We start from the raw sequence: 14105 nt of genomic DNA on the forward strand, positions 1-14105 counted from the left end.
GGTTTCAGAAGCACAGCCCAGGTGGCGCCCAACCGGCTGCAGGAATGTGGGCCTGGAGCTCAGGGGAGGGGCAGACAGAGCTGGCATCGCCTGGGGGCAGCAGGAAGGGGAACAGGCAAGAGAAGTGGCCTACCTCAGCAGGGTTCTGCACCTTTCCCCCATGACCATACAGGCACCCGCAGGCCTAGCTCAGATCCCTCCCCACGTCAGGCTGGCCTTCCTGCTGTGCCCACAGTGCCCCTGGTCATAGCACCCGCTTGAGGCCCCCACCAGGCCACATGTCCCACAGGGAACAATGTGCCCTCCCCTACATGTCTGGTGTTTTGCATAGGACTTGGTGTGCAGCTAGCATGGTCAAAGGTTTTCTGTGGACATCTCAGAGAGGTAAAGTGACCTGCCCAAAGTCACTGCCGGCCCCCCAGCCTGAGCTTGTCACACCACCTGCTAATTTTCACTCACCACTAAGTCACCAGAATGGTGATACCCTTTTGCTGCTACCCACCCCCAATCAATTTAGATAGCCGCTCAACATTTGGCCGACCCAGGTCCATGAGAGGATCAGCTTCCTGGATACTCCCCTGCTGTGGACACAACAAGGCCTGACCTCCCCATGCGGTGGGGGCAGTGGGCCAAGTCAGCTGTGAACACACTGGGGGCTCGGTCAGGTGCTGGTGAATAAGTATCAACCACAGGAAATCCCCATGAGAGGGCTCCCGGCATCAGCAACTCCGCCCCCCACCAGGGTAGGAGAGCCTCTCACTTGAAGCGAGGCCCAATGGCTGCCACGTGCCGGTTCATGCTCCCCTTGGCCCCGCCGATGTTCAGGGACATGGAGCGCTGCAGCAGGCTGGAGAAGATCTCCACTTGGTCGGAGCTGCAGTACTTGGCGATCTCGAACCGCTGCACCAGGAACTGAGAGGGAAAGACAATATGCCGGGGCCTGGCTGGTCCACCCCCAGAGCCAGCTCAGCCAGCTGGGGAGGAGCTCTTTGCTCAGGAGGGCAAATGGGGTCTGAGGGGAGAAGGGAGAGACCGGCAGGCGCCTGGGGACGAGGCTGGAATAGTCAATGCCCACCAGCTAAGACAACCTTAACCCTGGAGCCCCATGATTGCTGGGCTACGGGCCCCAGGGGAAGCCCCCACCCCTGTGGCTAGAGTGGGTAGAGCACAGCTGATTCTGGTGAGGTGGTGGGGCCCAGGCACATACGTCAATCCAGATGTAGTGAGGGGTCACTTCGGGGGCACAGGGCTTGGGCTGACTCGCTTCTGATGCTGCCAGGGGGTCTGCTTCCTTGATCTCCGCAGAAAAAAGGCCGAACTTCTGCTCCACTGTCATCTGCCAGGCCCCTGCCATCTCCCGCATAAACTGCAAGTACGCAAGGACTGTTAGCTCCTCGTAAAGCACAGAAAGGTGCTTACTAATCACTTTTAATTATTGAACGAATAGATGCTCCCTGAACAAAGTTGAGAAAACCAAGGGAAGTATGAATTAAAAGCACAGATCACCTATGATCCCACCACCTGTGATCCCACTGCCCAACCTTCTTTTTCCCCTCACCAAGAAGCCCACTCTTGAACTACGGCCAGGCCACGTTCTGTGTGACAGTGGCCAGGACTGCTCTGGGACAGCAGACCTCTGACCAGAACCCACTTCCTTTCGCCGCCCCACATGGACTTGGCACGATGCCTGCATGCTGCTAAACAGGCTGGGGAGTAACTGTGGGAGGTGAGTGGGCTCTGCAGGGGAACTGCCTCCCTGCTGGCCTGACACCACCAGGCAGCTCCTTCAAGGGTGTCCAGAGCCCCCTGCGGAGTGCTGGTGATGGACGCTTGGTGCCTACGGTAGACGCCCTGGCTGTCTGCCCAGTACTTATTTCCTCCTCCTTCCTCACAGTTTTGTGTGGGTGGCCAAGCAACCAGTCACAAGTACCCCCACCCAGGCCCCTGCGGGGTGGGGTAGCCACATGTTTTCATGTGCACTAATGAGCACGTGGGCATCGGCTGGGCGAGGCCCTGGGGAAGAAGGGCATGGCAAGTGGCGCTGGCCTTGGCCCTCTGCCCTCCTTCCTGCCCAGAGGCCTAGGAGCCATCTCAAGGCCCTGAGGGTGAGGCCGAAGACCACACAGTGTAGGTGGCAGAGTCGCAGGCAACCTGCCCGAGATATCGACGAGCTGCTGGTAACACAAGGAGGACAAACCTCCGTGGTCAAGGCACTGTACTGGGTTTTTGTTTTCTGCAAGGATATGTAAGTGCTACAGTAGATGGAGAAACTGCAGGGCTGCCAGCACCGAAGAGCCACAGCCAAGGGCCGCACAACCACTCACTTGTTTGGGAAGCATGTCCTAGCCACTGCCTCTGGGCCAGGGCCTTCCAGGCTCTGGGAACGGAGTATGAACAAGACAAACACACCCACACAGTCTACGGCAGGGCCACAGGTGAACGCAGAAGCAAGCTATAGACCCTGGACACTGATCGCTGCTAAGGGAAAAACAGCCATGGGGGCGCCTGGCGGAGTGAAAGAAGGTGCGTGCGTCACACTCTAGGTGGGGTGGGCGGGGGAGGCCGAGACAAACCCTGGAGGAGACACAGGAGCAAGGCTACCTGAGAAGGGCACTGCCTGAGCGGGGACAGCACTGACAGCTGAGAGCAGGAGCATACCCGGAGGGCGGAGGCAGCAGGGACCCCAGTGTGCCCACAGGGGAAAAGCCAGAGGAGCAGAGGGGAATGGATGTGAGGAGGCAGAGTGGCCTTGCAGGGCCTAGAAACTAGTCTGCCTTTTCCTCCACTGAGTACAGGGAGGCACTGCCAGGTCTGGGACCTGGGAGGGGCCTGATTCAACCCTGTGTTTTACCGACTTGCCCCGACTGCACGTGAAGGGGGAGAGGGGCCGCTGGGGGGGCAGGGAGGCCAGGGGCTGCCTCCCTGGTCCAGAAGCGAGCAGACGGAGGCTGGGACCGGGGGGAGCAGCTGGGATGTGGGAAGCGGTCAGCTTCTGGTAAGAAGGAAATCTGACAGGACTTGCTGACGACCGTCTGTGGGGAGTGTGAAAGGGAAGTCACCGATGGCTGTGAGAATTTTGTCTGAGCAGAAGGAAGAATTACTCTGGCCGTTCCAGAGACTGGGGTACAAGCAGAGGTCAGTATGGGTCAACCTCATTTGTTGTGAGTCATGAATAAGAGCATCATATGGAGGAACCGGAGTTTCCTCTGCCGTAGTGGGGTGAAGGCCCGGACCCTGAGCAGAGGCGTCCTCACACTGCAATGAGATTGACAAGCTCGCCAGCTCTTCATCACCCCACGAGTGCAAAGGATGTCACGACAGCCGCAGTGGCTGCCTCTGAACCACAGTGACTACGATGATTTTTTTTTCGTTAGGCTCATACCTTCCACCTTCTCCATAGTGAGCAAACGGCTTTTATAATGGAACAAATTAGGAACCAGAACGCAACAGTACAAAAGACCCAGGAAGAAAAGCAGAAAGGCCTCACGGGGTGCTGCTGGGCTCGGCTGGCAGGTGCTGGCAGAGGCAGAGACGGGGCATGAGAAGAAACAGACGACCTGCAATCCTGAGCCAACGGTGAGGAAGATCTGGAACGCACGCACGCACACACAGATGCCGCATGTATCTGTCAGACTGCCGAGTGGTGGGTGAAGAGAGCCACGAGGAACCGGTTCCCAGGGAGAGCAGATCTCTCTGGGAAGCAGCGAGCCCTGGCAGCTCATGGGCCGGTGCTGGGTCTGGGCACCGGCGGGTGTCTGAGGTCTGCCAAAGGCTGAGTGAACTGAGGCTGGCGGTGGTACTGGTGGGGGCAGGGCAGGGCACAGACCAGAGTCTGAAAGACCCCAAATGAAACAGCACCCGGCTTGACATAAAAATCCTTCCATGACTGAGCTTCCTAACTGTGCTGGAAAATAAAATCTAAGGGAAGGTGAGGTGAAGAGGAGCAAGAACCCACACTTTCTGCCAAGACTAGCTCCTCGGGAGGCAGTGGCGGTCATTTCAGCCACCCGACATAAGAAAGACCTGCTAATCTCTGGGAAAATGAATCAGGCGTGCCCTTCAGCCTCCCCCGCTTCCCTATGCACAATGTCTTGGTACACAACCAGAAACTTCAGAACACCGAAAAAAGGTCAACAGAAACCAGCCTGAAGATGACCCTGATAACAGAACTGACAGACCAGACGAGAGCTTACAAAGAATTATTATATATATGTTCAAAGAGATAAAGAACAGGTGAAAATACAGAGACTCTCACCAGAGCAGGAAAAACTATATAAAAGAAAAAGAAATCCTAGATCTGAGAATTATATCAGAAACAAAGATATGTAAGATGGGCTAATCACAAGGAATAAGGCAGAAGAAAATAACCAGTGAACTGGAAGACAGGCCAATTAAAGTGAACCAAAATGAAACAGAGGGGAAAAGATGAAAACTACAGAGAACATTAACGACCTGCGGGTAATATCACGGCGCCAGCACACAGGTAACTGGAATCTCAAACTGAGCAGAGAAAATGGGGGGAAATATTTTTATAAACAAGTATTGGCCCCAAACTTTCCAAGTTTGATGAAAAAACCCCAAATTTCTAAATTTAACAGGCTCAATGAATCCCAAGATAACACACAGAAAACTACACCTCAGCACGTCATAATCAAACTACTAAAAATCAAAACTAAAGGAAAACGCCGTGAAATCAGCCCAGAGGGGCCGAGCCCAGAGCACACCCTGAGACAGTCAGTGGTCAGACAGACTGCGGGCTGCGCCCCACAACAACACAGGATGCATCTACATGCTGGACGCGGCAAAACAAAAACGTCAACCCAGGACCCTACATCCAGGAAAAGCATCCAGAGGCATACAAAAAGGAAGGCGAACTGGAGCTGAGAGAGTTTGTTTCCAGCAGACCCGACTACAGGAAGTGCCGAAGGAGGTTCTTCGGGTCGAAGAGAACAACTGCAAGTTGGGACCCAGAGAAGAGTGTGAGAAATGGAACACGTTAGAATACAGGTATAAAGCGTTTACAGAATTCTTTTCTTTATTTATTTGAAAGGTTTCTGACTTTTAGAAAAAACATCACAAGGTGTACAACATGTGTCTTAGGAAAATAAATGAGAACAAAACATAAAGGACGACGGGAGAAAATGGGCAGACGTGACGGCCGTGGCAAACATCTGCCATTAGGGAACCTCCATCTGACCACGACAGTCCCCCCCACCCACGGCAACTAGCACATCCTGGCAGCGCACTGCGGGCCAGGTGCCGCCCCCACCTCCTGCGGGTGGGTCAGCCACCTGATCTTCGCAGCAGCTCCTCGCCTCTGCCGCAGCTGCAGTGCCCTTGTTGCTCCTCCCACCGCACAGAAGTGCAGCGCTGCTCTGGGGCAGAACCCTGCAGGCCGCAGCGTGACCCCCACAGGCCCCTCTGCACACTCTCTGACGAGAGCGAGCAGGCCAGCCCGAGATGCAGTGTCCACCCCAGTTCCACCTGGAGAGGGCCCAGGTGCCACGGGTTAGCCCGGGGCCCTCGCTGACATCTTCCGAGAGGCAGGGCAAGTGCCCCCTCCTGTGTAGGCAACTCCCGCAAAAGCCAACTAAACCGAAACATTTCCTTCAGCTCTGAATGGTGTGCACGACACAAACTCTGTGCAGTTATAAAATAACATGCAGTATTATGATTGCTGCCACTACCACCTGCCTGCAACATACTAATTCCAACTTTGGAAATACTCTCATTTCCCTTGGGGGACAAGAAAAAAAAAAACCCACCACTTTTGACCACTTAACAGATCTTAAAAAACAAAACAAAAAAAAGTTAAATTCTCTGTTACTATGAAAATCAACAGGATCTTTGAAAAATGAAACTCTTCTTAGGTGTTCCTTCAGTCAGCTGAAAGGGCATACATGACCTCGCCTGTGGGCCCCCCCAGCAGAAACTTCAGGAATGTGGACACACGGGAGGCTGCCCCTCCCCAAAGGGGCAGACCAAGACAACTACTCTTGTGGACAAACACACCATTCCCGATCCCATTCGATGTTGACAGGGGTTCCAATCTCAGAGAAATGGCTCCCCCTACTGAATTTTGGAAAAATAGCAGCTTCTAGGCACCACTGGGATGGTTTCAACATACGTCCTCTCCGGTCGCCTGTCTATCCTGTGGTCAGTCGTTAGTATCACTTACACATAAGGAGACTGAGGTCCCAGAGGGTGAGGGGCTGGCCTGGGGTCTCTAAGCTCATCAGCCGAGGAGCCAGGAGGAGCTCTCTTCACCTCTTCCCCTGCTCCACCCTCAAGTGCAGACCACCACCAGTGTCCTACCGGCACTTCCACTCCATTCTTGCCAGCCAGCAGCCACTCCCAGCAGGCCAGGGCAGTCTCCATGCCATGCTCATTGAACATCCGGAGGGGACCCCAACACAAATGATGAAGGAGCTGTGGGTCACAATCTGGAACCAAATACACAATGCTCAAAAGCCTTGAACATGATGGGATGAACCCACGGCCCCCCAAGGTCAGCAAGGCGGTCAGCACCAGCTGGGCCAACAACGGTCTTTCTTTACTCCCATCCACTAGAGAGGCCACAGAGATCTTTATGGGTTGAGCTCCACCTTTTCCTTCCACCAGAATTCCAGTTCACTAAGGATGATGAAGGCCAACGTTTGTCTACAGATGAACCCACAGGTCCGAGGTGCTCGTCCCTTACCTTTGCTGCTGATGAGCATCGCTGTCAACTTGAACATGGCCTGTGTGTAGTGCTGAGGATTACTGAGGTCTAGTGCTGTGTTCAGCTCCTGGACCATCATTTTGTTCAGGTCAGACATCTGGCCTGTGGCACTGGAGAACCGAATCATCCCATACACCTACAAGAAGCATGGCATGTTAGCAGAGGCACACGTAATTCAGGCACATGGGCGAGGCCCTGGCAGCCACCTAACCACAAACAAGGCAGGACTGGAGGATGCTTCACTGTCCCAAACTAGACCTGATGGATGCAGAGAGGGACGGGCTCGTGCCAATGATGCCACCACTGTTCCCAGCTTTTTGGGAACTTCTCTTTTAGAAATGTGTGTTAGTGTTTGCACCATTCTCGATGGTCCTTGAGGGCAGGGATGTGGTCTTGCCATCTTTGCATTCCAGTACTGAGCCAGGGGGCTGACTCATGTAGGGCCACACAAATGTGGGTTGAATAAAGTTCCTTCAGAATCAATCAGTGACTCAACAAAATCACTCTCACTATATTTATTAATTGATTTTAGAGAGGGAGGGTGGGAGGGAAGGAGGAAGGGAGAGAGAGAGAAAAACATCAATTTGTTGTCCCACTTATTTATTCATTCATTGGTTGATTCTTGCATGTGTGCTGACCGGGGATTGAACTTGCAACCTTGGAGTATCGGGATGATGCTCTAACCAACTGAGCTACTGGCCAGGGTTCAGCCTCACTATTTTAAAAGTCATATATAATTTTCTCCCCCAAGTACAGATTTCCTACTGCCACTGGGAATTCAAAACATGTGGAACAGGCACTCAGCGCAATTCCCAGTGACTGGAACCTCGGGTCAGTGGCAGCTGAGCAGAGCACGGGTCCCAGTGCCAGGGCTGATGGGAAGAGTGACTACTAGAATAAGCAAGTTGCAGAGCTCTTGGGGGAGATGAGCCTCCCCACTCAGAGCAGGCCATCGACGGACTTTCAGGGACCTCTGAAATGGTGTAGGCTAGCTTCTGTATTTTGTGGATGAGGGAACTAGGGCTGAGAGGTGAAGTGACTTAGGATGAACTGTGGTGCGATGGAAAAGGCCCTCGTGATGGTCAGCTGTGGTTCCCAACCCTGCTCTGCCTGTGTGACTTTGGCAAGTTACTTAACCTTGGGAACCTCAGTTTCTTTATCTGTGAAACTGGAATAACAGCACGTACAGCTGTAGCCCACCAGCTTCCCCAGATACTGCGCGGCACTCAATGAATGTTAGTTGCACTTAGAACGCTTCAGTATAGCCCCTGCAGCGAGCGTTTGTCATCAACGCTCCAGACTGTGCTGAGGCCCCAGGGCTCCATGCCTCCAAGTCCACCTAAAAGGAGTGAGTTCCATATTCACTGGACTCCTTATTCACCTTCTGCTGGGAAGGAGCTGACTGATATCAGAACAAGGGACACTCTGAAGGGTTTTGGACACAGGGGCAGAAGTACCTCGCCTGCATAGCGGTTGCGCAGATTGAGGGACGCCATGAAGTTGGAGTAATCTTTCTTCACGCAGGCTGGGCGCTCGGTGAGCTGGGTTGCCTGCAGACAAACATCAATAGTTACTTCGGCCCATGCAATGTTTCCATCATGTTCACCATGTCTAAACCTAAGTCCAATTGTTGAAGTTCAGATTCATTTGAATAAAGTGCCCATAAAGATTAAAAAAAAAGTTCAGATCCAGGGTTATTAAAAATCTTTAGTGCTGGCAAGTCAATAAAATGAATTACCTTAGAACACCTCTAGTCTGGTATGTCCCATGGAAAAAGATTTTTAACAACATTTTAATCTGCAAAATTTGTCTGCAAGGCAGCTTGTACTGTAGCTGCTCGCTGTGCCGCCCTGACGACTTTCACCCACAGAGGCGGACAGGCCCTCACAACCGAAACACTCCCCACTTCGCTGTGAAGGTCATCGTGAACTGCAGTGGGAATGCTGTGAAGTTCACGGTCATGGAATGTCCCTCTGTGGTGGCGCTGGTGTGTAAGTGTGACTTAAGAGAAGGCAGAGGGTGACTGAAGTGAGAGCAGTGACAGAGCCAGCAAACGCTACAGGGGCTCGGAAACACCCACTTGCCGTGGACTGTGCGAGGCACGCTGAGAGGAGACGGCCAGCCCCCAGGACAGGGAGAACATGTGCAAATCACACACTTCCCCACTTCCTCTGCTTGGCGCAGCCCTGGCCCTCTTCCCATCCCCGCAGGACCCCAGGTCTCACGACTCCTCTCCTGAACCTCGGCTGTAGCTGCTCTGCCCTGCACCACTGAAGGCTGCCGACCTGCATCATCCCCTCTCTCACTTTCCTTCAGCGCCTCTTACCCCCAACCAACACGACCGATCCACTGCTTGACACACGGACACTACCCAGCAAGATGAATTTCTCCATTGTTGGAATTTTGAGACTTTTATTTGTGGGGGTAGGAGATGATGAGGATCAGAGGAAGAAAGTATAAATTTTGAGAAAAACCAAAACACAAGAACAAAAATATATGATTTTCTCATAAAACTTTTTAATTGGCTTATTTTAAAAAAAAAGGGGCCACCTAAAACCACTTTGCGCTTTTTGGAGACAGCGTAGCCTTTGGCATCAGGCAGGCCTGCCGTGGGGCCGGGCTCTGCCAGTGACTAGGTGTGAGACCCCGGGGAGGTTACTCAGCCTCCCTGAAACTCAGTGTGCTCCCTTGGCAAAACAGGGCTAACAGCGTTCTCTCACCAGGCTGTCTGGGGGCTCACTGATGCCCGCAGAGGCCTGGGGCAGCAAGCAGCACTGGTGGGCCGCAGGGCAGGCCGGCCCCCTCCGTATGCAAGTGCTCTGGCTCATGTGCCCAGTGCACTGAGAGCCGACTGCCGGTTTGCAGAGGTTTTCTGACTCAGTTCTCTGGGCAGCACGACCTGCTGGCCTGACATTCCATTCTGAAAGGGCTCCAAGTGCCACATGATGGAGAGATGTCACTCTGAGGCCTGCAGACTTCTTTGCTTTCCATGGAGCAGGGGCACCCAGGCCAGGTCTCCAGCACAGCAACAATCAGAACATACAATAAAAAGTGTCTTTTTGTTTTCAGCAACAGAAAAGGGAAAATCTAAACAAAATCTAATTTTCTGAGAATAATATTTAAGTCCTTTAGGCAAAACGGATCTCTCAAGTCAGATGACTATGGCCTAGAGAAGGTCTACAAGTTGTCAAATGCATTCTTAGTCCGTGAGTCCTGCTTCTGGCTTTTGTCTGTGTCTTCAGGTGGGTGGTGAGACCCAGGTTGAGGAGCTGAGCCAATGCCACTTGGACCTGCCAGAGCGGGAAGGCCCGGGGGTGGCAGCCCAGCCTCTGCTGCCTGTGCCTGGGATTCTGCTGCCTCCAGAGAAAACGCAGTAACCTCTGGGTGCGCGTTCCGAGGATGACAGGAGGGAAGCAGACACTGGCTTCCTCTGGCCCTGCTAATGGGCTCCTCCCTTCCTCCCGAGGTCACAGGGTGGTCCTGCTGGCCTCCCTCCCTGGTGCTCAGCTCTGCACCTCCGCCATACCACATCCTTGAAAGATGGGCAGGCAGCCTCCTCACGCCCCGCCCTGAGAAAGTTCAGAAGCACCAAGGGAGCACACAGCCTGGCCCACTGGGCCCTGGGGGTGGCTGACACCAAGGTACAGCACTGCTAGTTAGATTGTCTGCTCTCAACCCACTGCTTTGCTCAGAGGCACTACTGTTACTCAGAGGCACTACTGTTACTCAGAAAGCACTACTAGTGGACGTCTTCCTTTACGTTAATCTTGAGCGGAACAAGATAAAACTGAAGACGTGTGCACGCAGTTCAGCATCTGCGGAATACAGGACTGTCAGGAAGCTGACCGGCATTTCAGGTCGCCGTGACTGTAAAATGCTGCTGATTGTGTCTAACAATCATGGATGTCACAGAAATCCAAATCTGACCTCATTAACGAATCCAGCTTAGATCTCCATCAACCCATGTTTTCAAAACAGAAGCAGAGTAGGGAAATGCCTGCTTTACTGGCCAGCTGCTCCCTGCCCCTGGGGCTCTCCCGCAAGACTTTGATCTACCAACAGACACTTTCAGCGCCCTCATATAGGCCGCCTGTGGGTGCCCACGTGGCTTTAGTGAAAAGCTATACATTGGCCTTGGCCCTTCCCCCCACACTGGCTCCCACGGCTGAAGGAGCTCCTTCACATACCCCGAGAGTTGTGTTCTGCTTGTTGTAGCCGGCAAAGTGAAGAATGCTCTCGGTGGCCATGGCCAGCCCCGTGTGCTGCGACAGCCCCGACACCCAGTTCTGATGTTTGTTCAGATACTCCTGAAATAGGGAAAAATGCCGTTTTACTTTAAAGGTAAAAATAACACTTTATAAATAAAGTGGGGTGTGGGGCAGGGAAGCAAACACTGGTTCCGGTGCTGGGTCTGCCTCCTCCCGACAGCTGCGGGACCCTCGGTGAGCGCGAGCCCCTCTCTGACTGGCTGCTGCTTCTGTCCCCAGAAGGATGAAGCTGGTCCCCAGAGTGGCTGGTGCACAGTAAATGTGACAGAACCACTGCTTCCTTGGCACGTCCTTGTGAGCACCTGCTATTTGCCAAGTGCCGTGGAAGCAGGTGCAGGGCCCTGGTCTTGCTGTCCACAGGCGGGCAGTTCTACTGCTGAGCAGCCCAGCTGTGAAGGCAGACAAAGTGCCTGAGTCCAGTGGAAGGGGGCACAGGGTGGAGGCAGCACACCTGACAGAGCCCGGAGGGGTGAAAGGGGCCTCCTGCTCTGGGGGCCCCCGGGGATACACTGCAGAAGCAGCAAGTACAAGGGGCAAGAAATGGGGTTGGTAAACCCAGGCCAGAGGTAGGCCAGGTTTGAAAGGCCTTGTATGCTGGGCAAAGGAGTTTAGGGGAAACCATGTAACTCCCTTCAGGAAAATGCACATGAGCATTTACACACAAAAGCGTAACAATGGTTTTGGAGGGTCTCTGGAGCCCAGAAGCCTAACCGTGAATCCACGGTGATGGAGGGGGGAGCTGATGAGCACCTGCAGCAGGGAGGTGTTGAGATTTGCTGCTGAAACTGGGTTCAGGGTGGGCTGGGCTGCAGGCAGGAAATCCAGGTGGGGCAGGGATTCACACAGATAGGATGCGCAGGGGGAGGGACACAGAAGGCCAAAGAGATACCTGGTAGACACACCAAGACCATCTCAAGCCTTTTTATTTCCCACTTCCTCCTTAGGCCAGGCTGAAGAAAATAAACAGCTCTTCCTGTTGATCCCACTTTGTCCCCTGAACCCATTTGGGAATGAAAGGAAGCTTCCTCTCTCTCTAGACTAAAGCCTTAGGAAATAAGGTCCCTTTCCTTTACATGAGCCAAAAGATACCAGACATCACCCAAATATGAACAGTTTGAGGAACCACCCCAGTCTGTAGAACAGTGTATAGACCGGAGAGCTATAAGTCGTCAAGTTACAGGAGTGGCCCAATTACTAGGCCCAGCTTTGTCAGGCTTTGCCGGTAGGCCTGCCTGATGAAAGCCTCCAACTTCTTTATTCCCCCAGTGTCTTCATGCTCACTGCACCAACCTCTTTGTGGAAGGAGGAACTTTACAGTGACCCCAGGCAAAACCCAGGGTTCTTGCAAAATGCATTTCCAAACAACCTCCAAGGAGGCTGCCTTGGAGTTAGCTGCTCTCCGTTACCTTAGTCCCACACCCACACACACTCTGGGATGAGCTTTGTCTCAACAAGGTCAACTTCATGAGCTCCTCTTGACACACCTGCTAAGCCAGATTTCTTCTAGTGGCATTTTTATCTTTGATTCCTTCTGTGGTGACTCTTTCCCTTACATGTTGTAGCATCATTTCATCCCTGCTTGAACAACTTCAGAGCAATGGCTTATCTTGTTATCACCTGCATTTATAAGCCAGTGGTTTGGTCTGAAGGGACTCATATACAACTAGCTACACCTGCAGCCCAGGTAGAGCTCTCATGGACATGGGTCCTGACTCTGCTTCATGACCCTCACTCCTGCTCCTGCACCCTGCCCTTGGACCTGCTGCCACCACTGGCTAGCCAGGCCTCCCAGCCCACCACGTCCTTCTCACCCATCTTGCAAGCAGCCCCAAGTCCTGCCACAGACCCGGCATCTCACCGGGGTGTACTGTCTGGTTCCCTGGGCCCACCTTCCCGCACATCCGGTCGTACCTGCCCTCCTCACCCCCAAACAGCACTTACCCCCTAAGGTGCTCTTAAAGCAGATCATTTTCTGAGGCTTCTATTATCCTCAGGCACAAATGTTTTTGGTCTGTTTATTCATATTAGTGCTGTTTGTATTGAGTTTGTGTAAAGCTCTTTGGATGGTGTGAAAGAGTTTATCAAGATTTATATTGGAAGATTTCACAAAAGTACCTGCAGGTGAGATTTGGTGACCGTAGGGGCCCACTTCATGGCCTCCTGCAGGATCATGCCACAGCGCGCAGCGAAGTCCTTCACGATGCTCTGAAAGAGGGTGTGTTCAACCCAAGGTCAGCGTATCTGGGCTGTCAGAAGGCAGTCCCCAGTATACCCTGGATAGCTATAGCCTAATTGTGTCCCCCCAGATCCACGCTGAAGCTCCAACCCCCAGCACTTCAGAATGTAACTGCATTTGGAGACAGGGCCTTTAAGGAGGTGATTAAATTAAAACGTGGTCAGGAGGGTGCGCCCCAATCCAACAGGACTGGTGTCCTTACACAGTGAGCAGATGAAGACACAGTCATACACAGAGGGATGAGCACATGAGAACACAGAGAGAAGGCAGCCGAGAGGAGAGCTTCAGAAGACACCAACATGGCTAACACCTTGAACTCAGACTTTCGGCCCCAGAAACGTGTGAAAATACATCTCTGTTGTTTAAGCCACCCAGTCAGTGATACTCGGTTACAGCAGCCTTAGCAAACTGCTGCAGGGACTGCGCCCTAACATCACGGCTCCTGGGTTCAGGGAGTGCACACATCCTGGTCTGGAATTCCCGTATGAGGCTGTGTGGTAGAGCCCACATTCACAGCGCATCACACAGCCACTGCGCAACAGGTCCTGAGTCAGTGACTGCAGAAGGAACGTCCAGGGAGGTGAAGGCCACCACACGGGCCTCATTAGTGCACGTGGGAATCGCGCTGCTGGCAGCTGGTTTGGCTGAGAGGCCCAACAGTGAACGTGACCAGCCCCAGCCTGGGGGAGCCCCATCTGAGTTGGGCTCCGATCTAACACAGTGAGGGCTCTGAGTCAGACCTCAGAGCAGTGAAGCTCGTCTCAAAGTCATGCTTGTGCATACAGTTCTGAGATGCTACAAACTGACAGCTGAAAACTCGTTTGGCAGCTAAACCAAGAAAAGAGCTGAGAGTCAGCACGGTTGAGTGGCAGCAGACTGG

General features: G+C 53.2%; 1 protein-coding gene across 2 annotated transcripts in view; it reads right to left on the reverse strand.

Moving 5' to 3' along the window:
- PI4KA (phosphatidylinositol 4-kinase alpha) overlaps positions 1 to 14105 on the reverse strand; it is a 101971-nt gene that overhangs the window by 18429 nt on the left and 69437 nt on the right. For both annotated transcript variants that reach the window (XM_028529007.2, XM_036014689.1), the window contains exons 28-34: positions 13105 to 13194; positions 10909 to 11028; positions 8179 to 8271; positions 6701 to 6857; positions 6316 to 6443; positions 1208 to 1366; positions 761 to 912 (exon numbers count right to left, since the gene is read on the reverse strand). In XM_028529007.2, the coding sequence (XP_028384808.1) occupies positions 761 to 912; positions 1208 to 1366; positions 6316 to 6443; positions 6701 to 6857; positions 8179 to 8271; positions 10909 to 11028; positions 13105 to 13194 (899 nt within the window). The remainder of the gene's footprint in view (positions 1 to 760; positions 913 to 1207; positions 1367 to 6315; positions 6444 to 6700; positions 6858 to 8178; positions 8272 to 10908; positions 11029 to 13104; positions 13195 to 14105) is intronic.

This window comes from Phyllostomus discolor, chromosome 13 (assembly GCF_004126475.2).
Source record: "Phyllostomus discolor isolate MPI-MPIP mPhyDis1 chromosome 13, mPhyDis1.pri.v3, whole genome shotgun sequence".
Classification (NCBI taxonomy): domain Eukaryota; kingdom Metazoa; phylum Chordata; class Mammalia; order Chiroptera; family Phyllostomidae; genus Phyllostomus; species Phyllostomus discolor.